Source organism: Clarias gariepinus, chromosome 6 (assembly GCF_024256425.1).
Source record: "Clarias gariepinus isolate MV-2021 ecotype Netherlands chromosome 6, CGAR_prim_01v2, whole genome shotgun sequence".
In the NCBI taxonomy this organism is placed as follows: Eukaryota; Metazoa; Chordata; class Actinopteri; order Siluriformes; family Clariidae; genus Clarias; species Clarias gariepinus.
The window spans coordinates 32,284,956-32,311,814 of NC_071105.1; the positions used below are offsets into that span (position 1 = coordinate 32,284,956).

The window sequence follows — 26,859 nt, forward strand, 5'->3', positions numbered from 1 at the left end:
TGGCGCAAACTGTTCAGAGATGGAGATGTTTGCTTGTCTCTGCTCCGCCCTGAGGAACAAGTGTCGGACGACACCCAGGCGTATCGAGGGACCGGGCAGACCTGTTCTACCATCCCATTTCTCTCTCTCACACACACACACACACACACACATACAAACAAAGTGTTGTCCGACAGGGAATGCCTTCTGAAAATGTGCTTAAAATGCCCTTGTATGTAAATTTCTGTAATAGGTAAAAAAAATTCCCATTAAAACCAATTGTGCACAAATTTATATACAGTACTAGTCAAAGGTTAAAGTCACTTAACATTTCCGCTGATTTTGAAAGAAAAACGTGCTTTATTTAGTTGAAATAACATTGTTGCAATTGAATTATCAACGAGTTAGACCTATGAGGCTTAAAAACCTTTTTTTTTTTTTTTGACAATATATACCTAGGGCTAAATAGGGTGAGTTCCAGCAACTGTAACAGCTGTATTTCTGTAACCCAGGTTTTTCATGTTAAAAGGCTAATTTGAAAACACTGTGATTTATGTTACCTCAGCGAAAAACTTTTTTTTTAAAGAAAAGCCAGATAATTTTCCCTTCTTTAGGTTTGTTGAACATCTGGTGCATCACCATTTTTTGTTCCCGCCATCATCATTTAATTGCCAGAAGAAGAAAAAGAAAAAACAACAACTTTCTTATGAGCCCTTTCTTGTTCTAAGAATTGAAAGCTATTCCATGCAACAAATTTCTAAGAAACTGAACATTTCATATGACGATGAGTATCACCCTATTCGAAGAACAGCACAAACCAGGATTAAAGGAGAAGTGAGAGGCCACGGTGCACAGGGTTAGGGTTAGGGTTAGGGTTTACTTTACCTAACCCTAGGTAAGGTCCAGTGCACATCAGAGCAAAAGAACAAGTTCAGCAGAGTCTCTAGTTGTCACAGACATATCACTGGTTCTCAGCTGGCAGCTTTATTAAAAGAGTGTCTTCGACATGGAAAAGTACTGGAAAAGAAGCTTCAACTGTAGCTTCGTGTTCACGATTTAGTCCAATCCTGTTGCACATTCTGAGACGCTTTTTCTGCGTCTACCACATTTGTAAACATCAAAGCTTATTTGATTGAAAATATCTGTCCTGATTACTGGAAACAGACCCCTCTCACCAAAAATCACATGGTTGTCAATGACATTACAGAAACTCCAGAGCTGGATCTGATTGCCTGCACTCCTTCCACATGATTGACTGATGCAATCATTTTATTAATGACCCTATACTTGTTCTCCCCACGTTCCACTGGAGATCATCAAGGTTTTATTCCCACCTCCGCAAATACAAACTGGTAGTGGATTGGCTATGCTGAAGTGACACTAGATCTTAATGAATGTGTCAAAGAGTGTGTAAAAGTGCACTGTGACAGACGGGCATCCCATTCAGGGTGCATTCCAACCTCGAAGAGAACAACAAATTTTTTTTTGGTTTTACAAACTTTTTTCATTTTTTATTTTTTTATTCGAAAGTAACTAAATGATTGATATACCAACAGTTTTTCCTTTGATTAAAAAAAAGCATATAGTCATATCTACATGGTTTGATGCATGTATGCATACATAACATGCATGTCTTGTGAGCATAGTGAATGTAAAACGAAGGGCGGCGCATGTTTTGGAATGTGGCACAGCCACTTTGTTTCAGCTGGGCAGTGGCAGAAAACCCGCATTTCTAACACACTCACTCATCTGGGTGGGTGAGTGTGAGTCACAACCCATCTCTCTTTTCCTCTCACTCCGTCCCTCCCTCTCTCTCTCTCTCTCTCTCTCTCTCTCGTCCCGTCCACACTGTATGGGAGTGCTTTTCACACTGCAATCTCTGGGCTCAGAACTCGATCCTATTACTTTTTCCATCGATGACGTTTGATACAAAGGTGACCAAATAAATCTTGTGTCATGTTTGTCATGTTGAAACTTAAAATACTCATGGGGCGTGTGTGACAGTTTATTCGAACCTGCCTTCTCAGACTCCAACCAAGTTGAATTGTTGTTTCCTAAGAACTATTCCTAATGATTCCAAATGATTGATTCCTACTATAATAATAATAATAATAATAATAATAATAATAATCAAATCATCAAAAATAAAAATGTTCACTTATCCAGTGAAGGTATGTGAAGGTATTAGATCCAATATGATAATATGATAACTGTTCCAGGATATAACCATAGTCATGAAAACTTGCATGCATATTAGCAAAGTGTTTTATTCCTCTTACACCACTAAAGAATAACAGATTTTATATTTTTATGATCAGTTTATACTGTACGTAGTTACATACAGTTTTGTGAAACAGCCATGAAACAGCTAAAACAACCTCTCATCTCCCTCTGTTCCTCCACCATGTCTTGAATTTATTATGACAAAGTCTTTTAAATTATATTCTTTTAAAATATATTTAAATTATAGTCTTTTTTGGGTTGACAGTGGCTACATTTTACAAGTGGGGGTCAAGTCGAACCAGAACTTTTGATTTAGCTAAATAACATAAAACAGTTATGAGAGTAAAAACTACCATTACGTCTTTATATAATCCCTTGCAGCGGCACGCTGGTGTAGTCTTCAGCACTGTTGCCTTGCACCTCCAGCGTCTGGATTCGATTCCCGTCTCCATGTGCATGGAGCATAGCATATTGGTGGGTTTCCTTCCTGTATGTGTGTGTGTGCCCTAAAATGGATTGGCACCCTCATACTCAAAGTCTCCTGGAATAGGCTCCAGGCACCACACGGTCCTGCAGAGGGTAAGCAGTATAGAAGATGAAGATGATATAAAACTATAGTGTGGGTATGACACCAGCAGTATGATTTGAAACAGGAGGTATTAAATGATACAGGATGTGTGTAAACAGCAGTGTGAACATCAAGTGGGTACAACATTTGCAGAAATAAAATATTTACTCTGATGATAATATAAAGTGTTTACATGGTTAATATTGACCTAAAAAACTGATCACGAAAGGTTTATCCCCCCCCCCCCCCTCCACCATGATATGTTTTTTATTGGGTTATTATTCTAATTATTAGTGGATTATTATAGTGCAGGAGTTTGGTTAAATAGTGGCCTGCTTTTATTCCTACACTTGCTTTACCTTGAACAACTCCATTTTTTTTATCACCAGCATTTCTAAATGAAGTATTTGTTTAAAAGCACCTGTGAAATGCGCTTACGACAATAACGAAGGAGAGTGTGTGCTTGGAGGATGCCATCTTTGGGTGTGCCTCTTTCCTGAAAGCGTCTTCTATTCCTTAATGCTACAACTCTTAGTTGTTCATTGGACACGAGCAGGAATCACACTTAGAAATTACACTATGTGTTACTAAGCGGATGGTAACCTGCATGCCATCCAGCATAATTAATGAGAAGGCCTATGTGGAGGAGATTAAAAACCTGGAGAACCAGATCCAGAGGAACAACCTCCTCCTGACAAAGAGTCAAGACAAAAGAGTTGATAGTGGACATTAACACTAAGCAGGAGAGAACCTACCAGGCCCCTATCATCAACCGGAGAGAGTGGACAGCTTCTCACTTTGTCTTGACTCTTCTGGTACCTCCGTCTTCACATCATGCCAGACCTGTTATGGTCCGGTTAAATCAACACCATGGTGTTGCAGCATCTCTGCCACCTCAGAAAGATTTCCAGACTCCAGGGTGCTTTTACACCTGCACCATCTTAACAGGAAACATCACAGTCTTTGGACTGTGGGAGAAAACCGGAGTACCCGGAGGAAACCCACCAAGCACACAGAGATGGGAATCAAGCCCGGACCCTGGAGGTGCAAGGCGACAGTGCTAACCACTACACCACCGTGCCGCCATCTGGTCGTTTATGTGACAAATAAAATTCGGATTTCCACTTTGTCTTGACTCTTAAGTGCAGCTCTGACCAGGATGAAGTTGTCCAAGGTTACCTTTTAGCAGTTGATTTAACAACACGGTTCGTTAGAGATGTTAGAGATTGGTGGAAAAAAATATAACCAAAATGTATCAGCATGAAAATAAAGCATCTGGCACTTCTTTGTTTAAAAATCTCGTTTAAAAATGAGTTATACAGTTTCTCTTTACCGGATAGTTATCATTCAATTCATAGACTAGCTAACAGTATGGTGAATAATAAATGACATAGCAAGTCATGTTACAAAACATTTCAAACATCTAGTAAACAGAATGTAAAGGATTTCCTAATTGACATTCCCGCTTTTCCTACCTGACAAGCAATTTGGATGCGACGTTGATCTTTTATCTTAACAAAGACGTCTGGATCTCAAATGGCTCCTTGCCAGTTCTTTTTTTTTCAACCATCCAAAAGTTCTTATATTGTTGAATAAAATCTATCATCATATTTTGCATTGTGCATAAAATCTGAAAAACAAATAATAATCATAAGGCGCTGCATAATAGTTCATTTATTCATTCAACTTGAATGCATTGAAAGTTTTGATATTAATAAAGTACATTCTTAAATGTTTGCATGTGTGCTCGATAAGATTTAGATAAGGTATCGATTTTTCTGTCGTTTTAGCCAGCTGAGACATTTTTAATAAAGGATCTGCAGTGAACCCGAACCAGACAACCTGCTTCATGAACAGATCGAAACCTCGATGAGCCGCTTCATGAACGTACCTGAAACGGATGTCACTTGATTGGCTTTGATCCAAACTAAACCTGTGATCTTCATCAAGTCTGAATCAATACTGCTGTGTTCTGGGGTGTTTAATACCTGTGGGGCTGCTGCGGTTGCTATGGTCATGGCAGATGCAGGAAGCACTAGGTTGGACTTCAGAGTTACCAATCTATCTATAAAACTGCATGTTTTTTGGCGGGAAACCCACACAGACAGGGATAACATGTGGTGCAGATGGTTAGGCGACTCTAATATTGGTGGTTCGCCAAGCTGCCACTGTTGAGCCCATGAGCAAGGCCCTTAACCCGGTTTGCTCCAGGGTCGCTCTATCCTGATCGTCCCCAGGCCCCTATCTGGGATATGTACCAAAAATAATAATAATTTCAGTGCGCTGTAAGGTACATGTGACAAGAGAAAGTAATGCAAATGGAGATTTGAACCTGTAAGGTTGGAGTACTAATTGCTATCTATGTTTGCTATCTTAGCCATGCCAAGTATTCCTGCATTAATATTATAATGTAGTTATATTTGCACTCAACGTTCATTAAAAGTAGACATCATTAACCTTTTATTCCCAATGCACTGAATGCTTTTTATACTTAACTAGCAGAAAGGTATTCATGCTGCCTCACTTACACACACATAAAAATTCAATACATGCCTTCACATTCTCACCAGAACTGGTTCTACCAAACCAAAAAAACTCAGATGCTGGATGGAATCTTGTGGCTTTTAAGATATGCTTGGACAGTAGTCGCCTAAAAGACGACCGCTTCACAATTGCATGCCGAGTTTATTTTTTCATGTTCATTTTTTTCTATTCCATATCCATTCCGATCCTTGCAGACTTTTTTATATTCATCAGATCGAGAGCATGCATGTAAAATAATTTCGCCTCAGGTTCAATAATTATCTTGGCAGCTTTTGTGGAATTTGTAAAATGCATGTCATTTTTGTGGCCACCATGATAAAGATCCGTGGTGGAATTCTGGGAGGGAGAACAGAAAGATGAGACTGTCAATGAAGCTAGAAATGCAATAAATGCACAACACAAAGAGCGATATATATGTAAATCATCAGTCTTGTAAGTAAAGGATGTGATGCATGAATAAAACACATGCTAATAGCAAAACATTAAAATTAAGTTAAAAGCGATATACTAAGGTGAGTCAAATATAATCCACACTCTGGTCATATTAAAACTTCTGTCTGATCAGTGCTTTTTGTTCTGCAGGTGTGTTAAATCAGTTCATTTGTAACTGCAGGGCGAACAAAAATGGAGCCCCACTTGTGATTTGTGTGAAAGAAGAGCAGAATGCAGTTATTCATGTTTTTGTGGTCTGAGGCTGTACTTCGTGCCGAAACAACTTACAGAAAAGCATAGATATTTGGATATCTGCAACAAAATTTGGATGATACTCTAAGGAAGGTGAAAGTTTTTTCAAGAAAATCTGCTGATGAGACATGGATTCATCACTCTGAGCCTGAGAGTAAACGGCAGAGTATGGAATGGAAACATCCAACTGATTCCTGCCTCACGTCTCCTTCTCTGGTTCCCTTCCACAGTCCAAAAATGTTCCCAAATTGCCGTGTGTGTGCCCGTGCACTGTGATAGATTGACTCCCTGTCCAGGGTGTGCTCCAAGTCTCCTGGGATAGGTTCAAAGGATAAACGGTGCAGATGAAGAATAAATGAATGAATAAATAAATAAATAAAGACACTGAATTTCACTTGTCTCAATACCCTTGGTCACCACTACTTTTATATCGTTTCTGTCTATGCTGTGTGTTACATTTCTTGTTTTTTAGCTTTAAATTTGATACACATTTATCTTAATTTTTGTGTACTTCTCATGTCTTACGTACGCAACGTTAACACTTATTTCTCCTTTGGATCAATACAGTATCTAATTTCTCTCTAAATGGATTTTAGCTCAGTGATACTCTTAGATCCGGGTCTATTCAATTAGCAGGATGATGCATTTGAAGGAGACGACAAAGCGCTACTTCAAGACACTCACTTTAAGATGTCTGTTAAATTCGCTAAGTGTAATTTAGCAAGTAGTGGGGATGCATTAGCTCATGTGTGCAGAAGTAGTAGTTTAGGAGTGATCTGAGATGATATATATCAGGTAACCTAAATGTGTTTTTAATGACAGTGGAGGGTTAATATGGAAAAAACTGGTTTTGCAAGAAAAAAAAAATGTAATCTTTAATTTTGGCGTATTATTTTTCTGTATTAAAATCCACACAAATTCTGTTAAACAAAAGCACCACCATGCATTCATTTCTTCTTCATTTATTTATAGTTTATTCTTTTAATTAGGAGCACTTAAACTTTCATGTATTATCTTTTTAAAACAAAAATCACAGCCGAAAACATGACAGATGCTCGGCTCTGCCCTTCTAATAATCGCCATCGCTACGCTCATAAAATATTTAAAAAGAAAAGGAAAAAAAGGAAAAGAAAAATCTGGCAAATTAGTCAGGGTCCAACAAGTAAGTCAGAAATAATCAATAACAGATACAAAATGACAGTAGAGATGCAAAAATGGATGCAGAGATTTGCTTTGGTATGAGTTGATATGAGAAACCGCAGCACCTGTCTACAGTAAAGCTAAGAGAGAGAGAGAGAGAGAGAGAGAGAGAGCGAGCAGGAGACCAGTAATCTGGGTAGTCATGAGGAAACGGATGTTGACATTTCTCTTTAGGTTCTCCAAAAGGACAAAGAAAACCTATACAACTTTCTCTGTATTTTCTCCCCCTTTACTGTAGACTGACTCTCTACTCAAGTCAGTCATTAAACAAAAACATTTTCCAAATGTCACCCAATTGTTAATGTAATGTTAGATTATATTTAATCTACAAATTAAGATGACATGAATCTGAGTAGAATGATGACATATGAACTTTATAACACTTCATAACAACAGTCATGTAACAGCCAAGAAGCCAGGGTCGGTGCTTAATGTGACATAGTTCAAATGCTTTTAAACCGGATAAGCCAAATAATTTCCAGAACTACTATGATATTTAGATATTTTTTGGAAAATGGATATGAGCAGGAATTCAAGAAACAATATTATTGTAAAATACAGAAAAATTCAAAAAGTCAAATCACAATTTGCAGCGATCAGGGATGCCGATACCCATTCTGGTATTAATAATAGTAATAAAAAATACCATGTGATACTATGTACCATATTGTTCACTGCTATTCTAATGAATAAAAGATAAGAAATGACAGCTACTGTATATGGACTCCCTTTAAAATGAATGAATAATAATCACAGCAATGCAAACTGTGCTCTTAGGGAAAATGGTCATCTTTCTACGGTACAACTAAAACATCTTTATGGTGCTTAAATATTATCTTTAATAGAGAGTTCAAGGGTGGCTGTAAAGTACTAGTACACACTGGGGATTTAATAACACTGTGTGCAGCAGTAAAGTCTCCTGCATAGGAGGAGCTCGTCGTTTCCAGAGAAACGTACAGCATGAAAATGACATTAAATAAAATATTCCATGATGCCCCTGACTGTTTAGTACTAGGCAAGTTACTCTTTATGCTATTTGGATTAACACCAAACCATGGGGGGGATTAATGCATCCTTAATAACTGCAATTATTCATGGTTCTCTCTCTTAAAATGGTAAAACAGGACTGCTTAAGTTGGGGTCAGTTTCTCATACAGACTGATGAACTGCTTCTTCACACTTTGTAGTATTGCATTTCTTTGTACCTGTGATACAATGGCTTACTTGTGTATTGTACCTGGTTAACTGAGTTTTTTTTTTTAAAGAACACTAAATTTATTTATTTTTTGTTGCACCAAACAAAGAAAAGACATGGATCCTTGAGCTCTGAATAGTCCGAAATTGCCCCCTGACCCTTCTGCTCTGCTCCCTTCTAGCATAAATAAGATGGATCCAGGCGATGTGGTAGAACCCACCGTGAACATTAATTTAATATTACTACTAAACAGACACTAGTGGTGTTTGTTTCTAAACGTATACGAGCACATTTATGCACGTGAAAGCACTTCCCTTGTTCATCACATGATACAACCCACTGGTTTGCCGAGTCTTGGTCCTTTAGTTCATGGAGCAAAGGACACCGGTGACTGATTTCTAAAGAATATGACAGATGGGATTGACAGGAAGGGATTAAGAGAGCAAGTCCAGATCGAGCTCTGACTGCTTCCAGCTGTCAGGTTCGAGTCTGACCGATTAGCTGCCGAAGCCGAAGATGCCCTTGATGTAGCCGGTGAAACCGCCCTTGCCCTTCTGCTCCACCCTATCGTCCAGCGGTGGAAAGGCCACATGGTTGAGGGCCAGGTCGAAGAACAGAGGCTTGCACGGGATCGGCTGGAAGTCCGGCGGGAACTGGACGAGGTTGGGCTGCTTGCCAAGGAGGGACGGGTCGATGTGGAAGGTGTCCAATCGTTCGGAGAGGGGCTGAGAAAGGATAAAGAACAGATTTATGTACATTATGGCTTGATGATGTGAGGTGATGAATATATACCCCGAAGATTTACACTGCTACCCATTCTTCAGTGACTAATCTCACTTCTATATATAGAATTGTACCCGTAAGCTACTGCTGTAAATCACTGAGTGTTAGTTACTGTAGTATGGAGTCTTACAGTTTCTGTGGCATGATTATAAACTTGATTGTTAATTTGACTATAACGTAATGAGAATTGTGCGTCGTTTTGTTTTGTGACAGAAACTTGGAGAGATTTTGGCTGGGCAGATTTGAAAGACAACAAGTAATAACCAATACATTAATTTGGGAGTGTGTTTGAAACCTGCCAGAGATGCCACTCCAGGGTGTGTCTCTCGTCCAATGAGTGGTTTCTTTTGTAGTTTGGCAAGGCTTTACGCCTTCAATAACTTAACGCGGATGCATATTCAATGCAAAACGTTTAATAAGGATGATTTTGACGTCAGCTGTTTGTTCATTGCTCCATATTGCATGGACATAATGATTAAATACGCATATGGGCTGGAGTCCTATTTTACCCCGAACAACAAATTTACTAAATCTTTACCACCTTGGCTTTCTCTGAAGGTTCTAAAGGAAAACCCACTTGGCTTTTCACTCCTCAGGCACCTAGCTTTTCTGCACTAGGTACTGTTTCTGGTGAAAATGCCTTTAGTTCCCTAGCCTGAACACGCATGTCTATTTTAGTAGCACATCATAAAAGACATGCACTCTGATGGTACAGTAAAGGGAAAAAAAAAAAAAAAAAAATCCACGGTCAGATATATCATATGAGGTGTGTCTTAAAACAATAGCATAAATGAATATTTTTTTCCAAGCTCTTAAACGAATACCTGGAGACATTTGTTTCAAATAATATCAAACAAACAGACAGACAAAACATTTGATCTGATGAGACGCAACACTTTGTACAACATGGGATCCTTGCCCTGTTGCAGCACCCCACACACACACAAACGCCCACACCTGTGCCTTCAGCACACCAAGGTCTGCCCTGCAACATTCCACTGATCTCCACCCCTTCATAGTAATATTTGCTGTTGTGTGTGTGTTGGAGAATGACAGATGGTCATAAAAAGCTTTATTTGGTTTTGTGAGAAGTGGACTATTGTGGACTAGCAGGAACGCCATATTAAGCACGGTGGTTCTCTTGTAAAAGAGAATCTTTTTTGCTGAAATTATCATGTTTGTGGTTCGTAGCACACTTTGTTTTTAAGTTCAATTCATGTGCACTTCCAGTCAAAGGTTTGGACACGCCTTCTAATTCAATGGTTTTTGTTCAGCGATTTATTTTCTACATTCTACAACAATCCTGGAGATTTCACTCACTCACTCCTCATCTTCTATACCACTTTATCCTGTATGCAGGGTTGAGGGGACCTGGAGCCGATGCCAAGATACTTTAAGCACGAGGCAGGGCACACCCTGGACAGGGTGCCAATCCATCACGGGGCATGCACACACACACACAATCAAACCTGACTGGGAATCGAACCCACTAGTGCTAACCACTACACCTCCGTGCCGCCATACCAGAGATTTCAAAACTATGGAATTATGTAATTAGGTGACAACCACCACTTTTAGGACATAAAGGTCAGGTTATTTTAAAAAACCAAGAAATAGTTTTTGCAAGAACATAGTCTGGTGCATCTGCAAAACCCATCAAGCATCATGATGAAACTGGCTCTCGTGAAGACCATTGCAGAAAGACCAAGACTTACCCCTGTTGCAGAGGAGAAGTTAATTCAGTGTTAGCAGTTTCAAAAAACCCAGTTAACAAACAGCACCTCAGATTAGCGTTGTTATAAAGGCAGGAGTAGCAGACATCTTTATATCAACTGCTCCAAGGAGATTATTGCATATTTCGGATGCCTTCAGCATTGTCTTACAACGTACATAAACGTACAAGACATAAAAAATTTGGAAAGACCATGGAAATAGAAGGTGTGTCCAAACTAACCAAAATCAAAGTTTACCACCGTACAGGTTTACTTTAATTGCTGCGAGATTTGGATGACCATATTTAAATCATGGGTTCACTAAATGTCACACCTAAGATAGTTAAAAATGTTTGGAATGTTTACCTTGTTATCTTTGACCTGCTGCTGAGCGGGAGCTTCAGTCACGTCATCTTTATCTGAAAAAAAATTAATAAATTGAAATCTAACTTGCGTAATCCATACAAGTGAGTATGTGCATCATCTTTTCTGCAGGGACACGTTACAATTGTCGAAATCTTAACACCAGTTATAATGAAAATCATCTTTCACGAAAAAAAATCACGCTTACCCAATATGGCTGCGGCCTGAAGGGAGTATTTTTCAGAGTTGACTTCAGCGATGAGTTCCTGAACGTCCGGAAGGTCCTTGTAAAAAAAAATGACAAGAAAAGGTAAAGAAAATAAACTTCTTAAGTACCGCTTCAAGGTAGGATATATATACATAATCTCATCTCATGGAAGTTGGCAAAAAAAAAAAAATGCAGGTTTTTAATAGTTTGTTTTAAATAAATTATTAAAATGATTAAAGTGTTAAAGGTAAATTATTGGAATGAGAGAAAAATAAACCAAAACAAAAACATGAAAAAAAAAACGAACAAAAAGAGAATAACCTCAAGTTGCCCTTTTGGTTTGGGCTAAGGCTTAAACAAGTTAGTTATAATTTCGGCCTAATGTGACATCACATAAGAAAACCCCTCCCCCGGCTTGTTGCTCGGGTGTGAGGTTCTCAGGTGGGGCGTGGCTGAGGTGTAGCTCATTTTTAAAGACAATGAAATGGTTCCGTTTGGCGGAGGAGTAAAACAGAGGGAGTCTGATGTGTTATCTGAATGATAAGTAAGCTGGAACTTTAACTGCATTTTAACTTACGACTTCAATAAACTTGAAACAACCAGCAAACTTCACCTCATCAATAATTTCAGCTTCTCTCTTTTTTAAAAGAATAATTTAAATCCATTTATTATTAACTTTTGTGTGGAATGTTTCCTGTACAAGTCTGATAACATCTTGTGACCAATAAGAATTCAAACATGTTGTTGTAGAAAAAATTATAATTAATTAAACTCATTTGCTAAACCATTAAAAAAAAAAAAACAATCTGATAAACGAACTAATCTTACAAGATCTACCAGATATTAAGTACAATAACCAAAATCGGAATGTGAATAAAACGTGTTTGTTTTTTTATTTACTTACAGTGGAACTTTGGATTACAAGCATAATTTGTTCCAGGAGCGGACTCGTATTCCAAAACTTGTAAACAAAATTTAATTTCGCCCATGAAAAATAATGGAAACTCAAATTATTTATTCCACAGCCCAAAAAAATAAATACATGAAAATAATTAATACACAATATAAAGTAAAAATAAAACAAAACAACCTGCACTTTACCATTAAAAAAAGTAAAAATAAATCCAGACAAATAAGCGTTTCCGTTTATGCGTGCAGGCGGTGTGTGTGTGTGTTTGGGTCTGTCGTTATATGTGTGCGCGCACAATTTAAACCTGTGCCGGTTCACAAACACAAAAACACACTGCCTGCCGCTCTCTCTCCCTTACTAAAGGCGAGAGAGAAAGAGAGTGTGTGCGCGAGTGAACCGGCACGGTGTCAAATTATGGCACACACACAACAGGCTGAGGAAGAAAATGGATCTTTAACTTTTTAATGAAATTTTTTTTTTAAATAAACCCAGACAGATAAGTGTTTCCGTTTATCCGCGCAGGCGCTCTGTTTGTAAACCAAGACTTGCTCGTTTTTCAAGACAAAAAAAAATGTATTAAAAATCTTTGCTCATCTTGTGGAACACTCACAAACTCATGTGGTAAACACACACAAACTCCGAGGTAATTCCACTGTACTTGTATAAATAAAGTGGACAATAATTTTTAATTATTTTTTTATACCGTAAGAAAAGTGTGCTTACTAAAAACACCAGTTTCGATTAACGTCTTCTAAGTCATTTTTCAGTCATGCCCCTAAAACCAGTTTTATTTGTACTATTAATTAAGTGTTAATATGTCATAAAGAGCAATTTTGCGTTCAGGCAATTGAATGTCTGACTAAATATGAAAGTAATGAGGCTATGTGCTGACAACTCTAGTAAAGGTGGAGCTTTGTGTACATGGGTGTGAATGGGGCCATTCTGGATGATACAAAAAATATATTTTAAATCAGATTTGACTACTATTAGAAACCTTTTTTAAACCAACTCCATAATTGTCCTTAGACACCTCTGAGCCAGAAATCCACGCTGTGCAAATGTACCTTAAGGCTGTTATTGAGGTTTTTGGCCTTGGACTGCACCTCTTTGGCGTATTTCAGCACTCTTTCATACAGAACTAAAGCCTCGCTCCACTTCTTTACCACGACATATGACTGGGCGATGAAGAAGCACCTGCACAAGTACGGGACGAAACACAGTCAGTCATTGTGTGTATTAAAGACAAAAAGACAGTGTGACAAAGCTGAAGCTTCTCAACTATTTTAGAAATGCTGTGGCAAGATGCTTGCTTACACACATTCATTCACGCACACCCACACACCTGTAAGCCTTGTAGACAAGCGTCTTAAGCGCCACCTCTTTCTGGAAGACACGATCCTCCTCCAAACCCTGCAGGGTAGACAACTCTGCCAGGCTCTACACAAATGAACAATAAAGAGAGAGGACAAAATTAATCAAAAAAAAAAGACATACACAGTCAACATGACAGATGAAGTGAATTGTGCAATCTGTTCCTGGATGTCTTTTAACAAAGATGGTGTTTTAATTCTTGTAAATTTCCAAATTTCATTTGTTTAGTTCTACCAGGTCCTGACAGCAGTGCAGGTAAAGCAGATAGATCCAGATAAAGTCTTTGGTAATAGTACTCTGTATGTCTGCACCTGCAAAATAATCTCGTAGAGCCGGATCAGGTCTTGGGGTCTCGGTCCTCTCTTGTTCTCGTCCGTCTGTGGCTCCTTCAGTTTGGCCTGCAGCGCCTGAGCCATGCTCTCATTCCTCTTCACCACCGTCCACAGCTTTATATAGGTTAGATAGCTACACACACACACACACACAATATTTATGAAACAATTATGTAAACATACTGTATTAATGAAATTGAAAGCACAAACACACTCCATGTTTTTTCTTTGCCAGAAGTAGATGAATATTGAGCTATAATTTGTTTTATGGTATTTAGGTCTGTTTATCTCCATTTATCTATCCCTTTCTAACTAGCTCAATTGAACACTGGATTTCATTAACCTACAGATGATTGATTATAACCGCAGTATTCAAGCTTCAATCCTAATGTGTAGGTCCCCACCCTTCCATGACTCTACAAGACCTCTGGGGGTGTGCTGTGGTGTATGGCATCAAGACATTATCAACAGATCCTTCTGGTGCTGTGGGTTGCTGGGTGGGGCTTGTTCGTTCAGCACATTCCACAAACGCTCGGCCAGATTGAGATCTTGAGAATTTGGTGGCCAGAGCAACAATCTTGAACTCTTTGCCTGCTAAGCCCCATACACAGCAGGCTCTGAGGCACAGAGTGTTCTGATACCTTTCTATCATAGAGAGCATTAAGGTTTTTAAGCAAGTTGTGCTGCATTTTGTTTTTTGTAGGATCCAGCCTTTGTAACTGAGCCTTGGGTGCCTGTGATCCTGTTACCAGTTTACTGATTATTAGCGTTAATGTTATGGCTGGTTACCGTATTTATAAATTCTGATTTACATTCTCCTCTAACAAACATGTGATTTGTCAAAAAAAAAAAGGAAAAAAAAAAAAAAAGACCAAAGATGTGTTTTGACAGCATAATATATCACAGTAACTATTACATCCAAATAAATGCAAAGGACATCTTGAAACTAAGCACAGGCATTCAGGCAAGAAGCGTTACCTGTGCAGGTACTGCAGGTTGGAGACTTTCCCACTCTCTGCACTGTCTGCAGCTCTCTCTCTCTGCTTCTGTTAGGGGTCAAACACAAACACTTCTCAATTCTGTGGCCTCCACACAGTAACTCCATCTCTCCTCTGGCTCACTATTCGCATCCTTCGTGCACATGTCGAAAAGCTCTGTGCTCTTACCACATCGGTGCGCAGTTCCTCTCTCACAGCCTGGATTGTGTCTCTGCACTCAGCCAGCAGAGTCTCGTACAGGCGCTCTTTCGTCTCGTCGTTGTCTGCCTGAGAGAGAGACAAAAAGAGAAATGTACAGATGCAGATAAAGGGAAAGTTAGAAATAACTAAAAGTAATGGAAATTAATAGCAGGAACGAACAGATCTTAATAAAGTGTTACTGATAACTGCATATAGGTTTGTCTCACTACAAACAACGTAATCTTTGGGAAACTTATCTGGCTTATATGGAAACGGAAAATGAAAAACTACCACCACTTTCCTCATTGCTTGTTTTCCTCAAACAGCATGTTCTGTAGTGTACTAAAGTGTTAAATCCATTACTGTTGGAGATATGACCTGCTGTCATTTCATGAATGATGATCGCATGAATAGCCACCTTTATATCAAGTATAAACTGTATCAAAGGTCATATCACAGGTTTGTCCAGATCACAGCAAGCAGTGCCAGATGAAAGCATTCCAGCTGCAAACATCTGAGGTTTCGGTTTCTGAGAGTTTTTCACTCATGCCCTCCAAACCGATCCAGCTCGAGAAATTTGAACTCCTGGCATGCACATTCCTGAAATCGAACTTAACTTAGCTTTCCACCAGGGCAGAACATGCATCACTAAGCAACCATGCACGGCTGCAAGCTTAGGACTCTTGACGAATTAAAAAAAAATCACATTAACCCAAAATGTAAATGTGATTCATGTTTTAAGAAGAGTATTTGATTACACAGGTAAGCCTAATGCAACAGTGCAAATTTGCTGTGTTCTTTAAACAACACGCTCCTTAGAGGCAACGAACAGAGCTCACAATAAAGTGTTAATAACCCAAACCGATGCTTCGGATAAGCCTCGAGCAATATGAGAACCGAGGATGCAACATTAGGAGGTATGCTCCACAGATACAGAAATGCTTTGTGTGTTGGTGACTTCCTGAACAAATAAGAAATAAGATGTACAAAGAATAAAATTGTGCCGGGGCACACAGAAATCAGTGTGTGCAACATGACCGGATATTTTGCTTCCTTACGATCCAATCTAGTCTTTGAATCTCAACAGCATTGCTCATGGGAGTTTACATTACGGCTGATAATCGATCATTGAAATGATTAATCGGATTACTGACTGCACAATTACTCATTGGCCATCGGCTTTAAAATTTAGCTTGATATTGTTTTGTGCATGTGGTAAAGATAAAGTTGAATAATTCAGTTTTTTTTATATCTTTTAAATAAACTTTCTGATGAAACAAAAATCTAAAACAAAGAAAGAGCAAAGTAGCAGCAATTTTTTTTATATAACTAAATTTTAAGAAAACTGAGATTAAGGCTGTGTTGAAGGGTCGTAATCATGGAGCAGGGGTGTGGTCAAGTGACGTGTGAAGGACCTGAATGATGTAAGTGGGTGAAAAAAAAGACACCCATCTAAAGAGAATATGATTAATTAGTGTGTGCGTGCGCACAAGTTGTGAGCTGGAAAAAGCACCACAGAGAGAGAGAGAGATATCGTTCAAAAGCCATCAACAAGGTGTGGGTGTGTGTTAGTGAGTAAGTAAGTGAGTGAGAAAGAAAAAGTGCATGCAGAGCTCAAAAGCCAGCAATAAGGTGTGTGTGTTTCATGTTCATTGAGGAAACCTGAAAAAAAAAAAAACAAACAGCACCACAGTCTGTAATTATCCACATTCTCTTCAGGTGTGATTTCTTTCCTATTTACCTGACTCCGTGTCAATCACAAAGCGGTGCTTGGCCACGCCCCACCAGGACAAAGTCTTTTCCTCTGATTCCAGAGGCTGTTTTGCCAGAGTTAAGAGTAAAATGGTACCACATTTAGGACATTTTTCCTTTGGAAAGTGATTTCCATCGTATCACTTCTCTCCAGTAAACCCAATACCTACACGTCAGTGTTCACACAGGAATGGGTGCGATGACGTCATGAATGAATCGATGAATTTGTTGCCAACTAATCTGATTTATCGATTTTATTGGACAATGCTGACTGATCACTGCACCCCGAGTATACATGCAATCTTTCAGCATTTGTGTGCAATCGGAGTAAACAACCCCCTCCAGGAGGAGCTGATGCTTCCTCAAAGTGGATTATTTTTCACTGGACATTCTATTAAAACAATATGCTGCACTTTTCATACATGTGTTGCTGAATTTACTCTTCCTAAACAGTCTACGAAACAGGTTATTTGCTACGACTTACTCGATAACATGGGCACATTATCTTTATCACCCTACGGTGGTCAGAAAAATGCAGCCTGTCCTGTCCTAAAGACAATCCTGTGTCAGAAAACTACAACCTTCGTCTTCTAGAGACAAAAAAAAATCTTAAAGAATTCTCTCATCGCAAAAAACTTGGTACCATAGAAACAATAATGCCTCGATGAGATGGAGGGGGGGCTTGCACGCAATTATGCTAAAACTGACTATACTGTAGAGAAATATGAAATTCTTCAAAACACTCTGATCAATACACCAGCAAATACCCCCCCCCCCATTTTTCCGCTTTTTGCATACTTGGACACCATTGGTGTTTTTCAAAGTTTTTTGAAAGATTATTTATTGAAAGATATTTTCATATTCTGTATGTACTGATGCATACTATTTTGCAAAGTGGCCATTGTTTAATCCTCTGGAGGCAGCGGGTTAGGCTTACATCTGGGTTTTATCCAGTTGGTCAGGTGGAAATAAAATGAAATCAGATTATGACCTAAATGTAATGAAACTAGGAAGTTATTCTTTCCTGATGACACAGGCATATTCCAGATGAGATGGAGATAAATGTATAAATTTTTTATCCCTTCAAGCCAATTAATTGGCACCATAAAGACTTTCAATTCCAGTGTACACCATAAATCAGTTGTTTTCCAAATCAGTCAAATGTTCGTCAGTGTTATTACTTATACGTCATGTACTTGGGCAAGTAACACCTCTGATTTGTTGGAGAGACAACTTGGGATTAAAAAAAGATTTAATTTACTATATGAACATGACGACTGGTATTGTGGTCAGGTGTGTCACATATCCACCTCAGTAACACCTCACAACGGTAACAAAGACTGGGGGAACTTGTTTCTGAACCGGAAAGAGGGGAGAAGGTGCGCGTGTTTGTGTGTAGGAGAGAAAGAACACGGCATAATTTCACTGCCAGCTGATTCGAACACTTAAACGATGTGCAGGACTGGAAATGTTTTTGACGTTTTTAAACACGTCTCAATTTGTGATTTATTTCTGTCTATGAATCAACTTTTGCTTTTTTTTTTTTTTTTTTTTTTTTTAATAAATACAGTCCCGTTCACAATCAGCTCCATGGGATCCTCCTGGTACTTGGGACACTTTCATTTGCTCCCCCCTCCTGCATGAACATGCAAAAGCTTAAAACTGTCAATTGTTGAGGTCATACAAATCCCACTGTCATATGCTTATGTTATGTAAATAGACTTAACATGGCCTTGCCGAACTGGTCCCGTACGTTAGCAAATCATAAAGAACCGCCGAGACACTGTAAACATTCACATTCCTGAAAAAACACACTCGGACGAGTTTCGACATCGAACACTAATATTCGACAATGAATGAACACAGAATTTCGACATTGAACACAAAAGCGACGGGCAGTGTGTGAAGTGGGGTGTAGACGTGTAGAATGCAGTTTAGGGCTGACGGAACAGCATGCCATGAGTCTGAGGAGCGGCACAGGTGTGGTTGATACCAATTTACACCCACAACTACATACCAAAGATACAGCCAAAGAGATGAGCATGGCTTAGAGCTCCCCCAAGTGGAGGAAAGGAAATAATTAATACGTTTTCCCATATGGGGAAAAACGTAATATGTGGAATTCTAAGCAGGTGTGTTTGGCGATTCTTGACTTAAACAAGCAACATTCTTCTTCTTCTTCTTTATCTTTCGGCTGTTCCTTTTCAGGGGTCGCCACAGTGAATCATCTGCCACCACCTAACCCTATCCTCTGCATCCTCTTCTCTCATCCCAACTAACTTCATGTCCTCTCTCATTATATCTATAAATTTTCTCTTTGGTCTTCCTCTAGACCTCCTGCCTGGCAGTTCCAACCTCAGCATCCTTCAACCGATATATTCACCATCTCTCTTCTGAACATGTCCAAACCACCTCAATCTGGCCTCTCTGACTTTATCTCCACAACATCTAACATGGGTTGTCCCTCTGATGAACTCATTCTTGATCCTATCCATCCTTGTCACTCCCAAAGAGAACCTCAACATCTTCAGCTCTGCTATCTCTAGCTCTGCCTCCTGTCTTTTCTTTAGCGCCGCTGTCTCTAAGCTCTAAGATGTCTCTGTAGAGCATCGCTGTCCTGTACACCTTTCCTTTCATTCTCGCTGAAACAAGCAACATGCATACATGTAATTAAAATGATCTGTACTTCATATTATGACAATCATAACTACAGCTGGCACCACACATTTTGCCTGTAATCTATATTTCTATATTTGATATTTTATCTTGGAAAGAGACCATTATGTGTATTGTAAATCTTACTTTAAATGTTCATTTTATTTTTAGCATGGATTTTATTTAACTTTTTCTTCATTTTATTTTCATTCACATTTCGTACTGTGTGAAAAATTATTTTATCTAAATAAAAGTTTTCTTCAACATAAAGACTTGCATAGAATAACTGCATTGTCGCTTGCAGGTTTAAATGATTTACAAGGGGCGTTCAAGTCAAACCAGGACTTTTGATTGTGCAGAGTAACATAACGCAGTTATGAGAGTAAAAACACCTATTAGTTCTCTATAAGCAAGTTCCTTCTACACTAATGCACTTATCTCATGTTTTACTAGTGCTTGGATAACCATCAAGGGACAAAATATGCCAGAACCATGATCGGACTGTCTGCTTCACATCTGAAATGCTGGCCTCCCAGGAACCCAGTTAATAGCCCAAAAATGTAGAAATGGCTTGAAGTGAGGTCAGGGCTATACAGGGGATGTGGCAATAATTCCCAGCTGAGCTCCTAAAATGTGTAAGTAGTGCAGTGGGCAATATGAGGTCGTTCACAGGAAACACGGGGTCCATGCCACCTCGGCCAGAATTTTATTAAAAAAACATTTGCATTTGCAATGTTTTACTATGGTTAAAAGTCTTATCAGAGTCTTCTGTATCATTATTCTTACTATTATTACCAGCTCAAGATGCCAGTTGATTACACCTATAAGTATGTGGATCTATCTAACATCAGCTGTTCACCACAATTTAATTGCTGCTGTGCAAAAACATTGCCTTTAACAGTATAACCTGTTACTAGGCCCTTATTTAAAAGCCACTCATTCTATAGTTGCTTAGTTTTACCCAACTAACATCTGTAAGGCTAACTATCCTATAAGTTTATTGGAGAAGTGTATCTGAAGCTCATTAGCCTCACCTGTGCAATGGCAGCCTCGTTGTCAGCCAGTCCCAAGAGAAAGATCCGGGCTTTGTCGATTTTAACCGGAACAGTGCGACCCCTCCACTCCACCTCGCTCATGGTGGCCGCCTGCTTCGCTCGTGTCTGAGTGATCAGAGCCTAGAGAGAGAGAGAGAGAGAGAGAGAGAGAGAGGAGCAACTTGTGATATGATTTAGTTATAGAGATTAACAACAACATCCTTCTCTCACTTTACTATTAGTCTTGAAACTTCTACATCAACCAGCTCCACAGCTCGCACCAGTTTTGTTCCAAGCAATTCACAAAAGCGTTATATGTCTGATGTACAGCGGTATAGAGATGAGCATGCAAAGAGCTCCCCCAAGTGGAGGAAATGAAATAATTGACATGCATGTGTGATGTACAGCGCCATAAGTTTCTAACATATTAACAACTTCTATGCTCAACTATCATTCTTTTATAGCTGACGAACGTATTATTTAAAAAGCCCTGAAGACTCCTGGGCATTATCGGAGGTGACAACGCATAGCTGCCTCTAACAACCTGCTAAAAGCTGAAGCCTGATCCCGTATAAACAACTCCAATGTGGAGGAGCAAAGCAACAGACTGCTTAAAAAAAAAAGAAAGAAAAGAAACATTTCCAAATAAAGGAAATGTTAAGCTTATTTTTTGTTCATAGTTACATATTGTGGATAAAGAAAGTTAGTGTTAATATTGTCCCAACAGGAACCGACATTTGCTTCCTTGCTTCTATTACTTCCTCTCCTGAAGTTAAGATAAAAAAAAAAAGTTTTTGGATAGACGTGCACTTTATAGAACTGTTCCTGCTCTTGATGATCTCAGATCGATCTGGCTCATTATTGGTTTTAGAAAAGACTTTAGCGTGTAACAGCTTTGAATTGTGACTTCTAACCTCGAGCTTTTCAGCCATCATGCCTCCGCCTCCTCCTGCACTGAGCCTCATCTGCATCAGGTCATTTATAGCGTTCTGGTCACCTGTAAAGAGAGGAAACATGATCCGTCTTGCAGCGTCACACAAAAAAATTAAGCACATGCCTCAAGTGTAAACTTAGTGTTTACCATTTGCAAAACTTAACACACTAACTCAGAACCCTAAACTATTTAAAGAATTCTCCTTTTGATCACCTCAAACTGGAATCAAAGAAGGCCAAACATGAAAAACGTGGAATAGAATGATGGAACAGAAGATTAAAAAATTTTTTTAATTCAATTTAAATGTATTTATATGGATTTTAACTAGTGGGCGGATAACAAATCGAAACTCTGCACCGAACGTTTTTTCATCAGTCACTTGGTATCATTTGTAATTATAATGAAAATTATAAGATGATTGAAACGTCTGAAAGCTCAGTTAGAGATACCGCTTAAGCAAATGCACAAATACAGCAAAAACACTGAATACCAGTAATGTTGATAAAGTGGTATGGTAGTGGTATCTCCTAACTGTGAAGCAGGGTAAAAAAGTGTGTGCATGTGTCTCACCGATGTTGTATGCACAGTAGCGGATGTTGGGCGAGATCTCCTCCACCCGCTGGTGGTATAGGACAGCCTGCTCCTCAGTGAACGCACTCGCCAGATTCAGGTAGATCGTCCTGTAAGTCAAGAGCCATTTAACCCATCACGCATTTAAAAAACAATAAAAGTGTGCTATTAAGTGTGTTTCGCTTCAATTCAAATCAATCAGTAAGGAGAGGTGAGGTTGCTAGGCAACTGATGCCAAGTATACTTTACCTAATGATGATGTAAAGGCACCGTGACAGGGAGCACATGATAAAGCAGTCAGAAATGTCAACTTACCTTCGGATGTGTTCAAGAATTTAAAAACAATAAGGACTTGACAGCCCAAGCTGATCTGCTGACTACTACACGGAATTCTCGTATACATGTAATCCAAGTAAATGTGACCTTCGCCGTTTCATAACACAAGCAATTCAATACATTCTGGAGATGCTGTTGTATGCAAGAAGACACTCACTTGCACTTGTTAAAGGCCTCCATTGCCGATTTCCACTTTTGCATTTCAAACTGGACCATGCCGGTCAGGTAGGAAGAGTACGCCTGGAAACAGGAACGGAAAAACACACACACCAACATCAACAGTATGAAAAACAGCTGCGTAAACAGTTTCTTACGTGGTAACCAGTAGGAACAGGAATTATCAGGAAATGGGCGAGATCATATCACAATACCTTGGGGGCAAATTGATCTGTATTGCGATTTGGTCAGGCAGACTCCTAGTCATTTATTATACATAGTATATATTATTCAAATTTTTTTTTTATAAATATCCCAATTCAATATACATGTACTTTTTTCTGGTACTAAACAAACTTGCTAATATGTGACGAGTTTAAAAAGTGTAGGAATGATCCTTTAACATGTAAAGGATGATTTAAAATGTAGCGATAATCCTACGAGATCACATTGACAACACTTCACATCAGTCTTTTATTACAGCGGGAACAGCATGAGCGTGAAGCTTCAAGGCCATGTGGACAATGAATCAGCACAGGGGTGGAAAATGCATGGAGGTAAACAGTGATTAAGCTCCAATCTCAAAGACTGTGTGAATCAGGTCTATACCAGATTCCTACACTGATCTAATGCCAGAATTGTGATTATAAAAAATAAATAAATAAAATATTTGGAAGTAAATATGATGCCATAAGAGTATGCATTTCATGCCGCTAATCTTTGTATAAAACCCTGCAGGTGATTCAATAAACGAATTGCTCGGACAACTAGCTCAAAAAAGAACTAACAATTCTCTCACACAACAAGTCACGAGGATCGGCCTCCTCTCGCCATATAGCAATTTGATCTCGTTATTGATTGTGGGGCGTAACTTATGCCGACACTGTGTGCAAAGTGACGGCCTTATTTTTCAATAAAAACGCCATCTCTCCCCAGGACTGTGTAATAACCCAAATACACCCTGCAAAAAATACAAACAGTTTTCCAGAAACCAAACACAGATCCTGTCAGGCTGTCAATAACCAAATTACCAAAAGTGAGAATAACCCAGTTGTATTGTTCTTGGCATATTAAGGATACCATCCCTTCACCTACAACAACCAACAGTTCAGTAATTTTTTATTTTTCCCCATTCTTGGCTACCTGAGCCTCTAGTTTGGTCTTGGCGTCGACACGCTGGCTCTCGCAAAGCTTCTCCAGCTTCTCTCCATGCTTGGCTGCCTTGCGAAGACGCGCCATCAGGTGGAAGCGTTTCCGCGGCTCGGTGTTGGCCTCCTGCTTCAACTGCATGGCGTAGCTCCACGCCCGCTCGGCTTCCATCACAACCAGCAACAGGTATCTGTTAGGGGAAAAAAGGGGGCGAAATAATAATAATAATAAAAACTATCACTGAAGTGGAACATACTGTTAAAATTAAAGGAGTGTATAAGTAGCTGCATAAAATAAAAGGAAAGTGAACAAAAAAAAGTATGGAAGCTGGAGTTACCACACTGTGGTAAAGCCTGGTATCACTCCTACAGATCTTATTGCTAAGACAATATTAGCCAACAGAAATAGGGGAAAAATTAATTCAGTGATGTATCGTGTGGAAATTTATGTATCGCCGCATATGTAGCCCTGGACTGGACCGCGCGCCCCGTACCCACGGACTGGACCCCGCAGCCCATAGTCCTCGTTTTAGAGCTGTAACTTATTTTTGAAATTTATGACACTAACAGAATCGTAATAAAAATCAAATTAACAACTGGGTATTGTGATATCATCTTATCGGGAGGTCCCCTGTGAGTCCCATCACTATTAGCCAAGCACTGTGCATTTGTTTCTCGACACTAAACATAAACTGGAGCCTGGTCTTCTGATACCAAAACAATCAATGCACGTTAGTATGGTAACACGTTCCAAGCCCCAAATCAATCATTTACTTCCCAATGACAGCATATCTTTTATTTCTCTATAATAAAACAAACAACCCAAGGCAGCACATTAGGTATTATATGTTCATGTGCTGTAAATGAGAAGTGTGAGCCGTCATTAGCTGAGCTTGCCCTTTTCCTCCCTACTGTAATAAGATATTACAGGTTTACTCCTTGCCACTGGGTTGAATTACGTTGCTACTGTTTTTTTTTTTTTTTTAAAGGACTCGGTTTGCTTGCTCTCCTCTCCCCAGTGAGATTACGAATATAGATCAGCAGTTCTCCAGAGCCAATGCTGGAAACCACTTGAGGATCACAGATCCTTCAATACTGTGCAAATGTCTTACGCACCCCATGTTTTTTAATACAAACTTTCCTAAGAATTTTTATTTACATTTATTATTTCAAAACAGCACTAATCCTAAGGTGCAACAATCAAAGTCCTCAAAAGAACTGTGTGTGGTTCTACAGGACGCTCAGTCAAAATTACAAGCATATTTCTTTATAAACCTGCACCACTTGTACCAGAGACTAAATGTGCCGACGACTTTCTCACCGACTGTCCGACAGGATCTCCACAGTGATTTTCTTGCCCGTGAACTTGTGCCGGTTGCCCATTCGGAAGCCCAGAGTTTTGCGCAGACGACGCAGTCTTCGAGAGCAATATCCCCTGAGACAAAAGAAAAGGAAAAACATGACATCAAAAACACAGACACTGTCTGTGTAAAAAAGTGACGCACCATGTGTGAAGGGCTCACCTGTAGCGCTGGTAGTCTCCGTGCCTGAGTCCATGCTGTTGCTGGGACTCTTTTATTATCTGAAGGACTGGAAGAGAACGTTAAGAAAAATCCAGAATGTGTGTCCTATAATTTAAAAGGTATACGCCTTATAATCCTGAATATAAATCCTATATCTCTGGATGTGTGTCTTATAATAAAGGGATGTACGCCCTATAGTTCAGAAAGTACACCTCATAACCCTGGACTGAACATACACCGCATACTCCTAGATGGGAAACCCGTCCCCGTGTCCCTGGACGCCCGTCCCCGTGTCCCTGGACGCCCGTCCCCGTGTCCCTGGACGCCCGTCCCCGTGTCCCTGGACGCCCGTCCCCGTGTCCCTGGACGCCCGTCCCCGTGTCCCTGGACGCCCGTCCCCGTGTCCCTGGACGCCCGTCCCCGTGTCCCTGGACGCCCGTCCCCGTGTCCCTGGACGCCCGTCCCCGTGTCCCTGGACGCCCGTCCCCGTGTCCCTGGACGCCCGTCCCCGTGTCCCTGGACGCCCGTCCCCGTGTCCCTGGACGCCCGTCCCCGTGTCCCTGGACGCCCGTCCATTCTGACCAAGTTACACAGGTATCCAAGTACTACAACAAAAACATGTTAGATATTCAACTGAATTCAGTGATTCTGTACCGTTTGATCGAATTTGATCAATATATATGCTAAAAAAAAAAAAAAAGCGTTGGACATGATCTCTGGTCTAACAGCTTCAGTACTCAGGTCTGATTTGTTGAATCAGTAACTAAAACTGATGCAAGACTAACAGCTCATCAAGCAACATATAAAAACACTTAATGCTGACGCGGAAAAAAACACTAACTATAACGCTAAAATCATAAACAACGCCAATAGTTTTTCTGATTATCATGAGTAACATTCAAATTAAACCAACAATAATTAATTTACCAACACAAATGACACGTATGCCTAAGCGTAAACCCCCACAGTCCCTATTGTAGATGTATAGCACTAGATAGGGTGCACTAGGCCTCACTGTGAACAACCTATGTAGTGCGCATGCACAGGCTGCACGCTCACATTTGGGACACGGCCCCAAGCACGCTGGCTAGCTAGACCGCAAACTAGGATAAAGCAAAGCACACGTTCATAAACCCAGGGATTTCATTCGAGAAGGATACTTTCCAGAGAGAGGCCCTCGTCCATGGCGTTCTCCTTGTTTCCCTCCAGCGAGGTTATTTTCGCTTCATTAGCCTTTTCTACGGCCATCTTCCTCTCACTAAGTAGAACACGTCTCGTACAAAAAACGGATGTAGAAAATCCTTGACCCGGAAATACACGCAAAAAAAAAAGAAAAGGCGCAGAGGCGTGGTCAGAGCCGGAGAGCGTACGAAATGTTTTTTAAAATCCGTTGATAAATATAATTAGTTAATATAAACTATAATAGTTAATAAATATAAAGCGAATATGAGGCGATTTCCTCATTGGTGACACCTCGTCTAGAGGTTTTGATGTCACTGGG

General features: G+C 39.7%; 1 protein-coding gene across 1 annotated transcript; it reads right to left on the reverse strand.

Annotated features, from left to right (window-relative positions):
• Positions 1-8,448: 8,448 nt before the first annotated feature.
• Positions 8,449-26,710, reverse strand: srp68 (signal recognition particle 68). The gene is made up of 16 exons (XM_053499138.1): positions 26,519-26,710; positions 25,359-25,425; positions 25,157-25,270; positions 23,831-24,026; positions 22,689-22,771; positions 22,196-22,305; positions 21,606-21,688; positions 20,692-20,832; positions 15,239-15,337; positions 15,051-15,118; positions 14,052-14,205; positions 13,712-13,806; positions 13,434-13,563; positions 11,460-11,535; positions 11,255-11,307; positions 8,449-9,118 (listed from the first exon to the last, which is right to left on the reverse strand). Exons 1-16 carry the CDS (start codon positions 26,604-26,606, stop codon positions 8,891-8,893), a joined length of 1,785 nt encoding a protein of 594 aa, XP_053355113.1. The 5' UTR covers positions 26,607-26,710; the 3' UTR covers positions 8,449-8,890.
• Between the last annotated feature and the right edge of the window lie 149 nt (positions 26,711-26,859).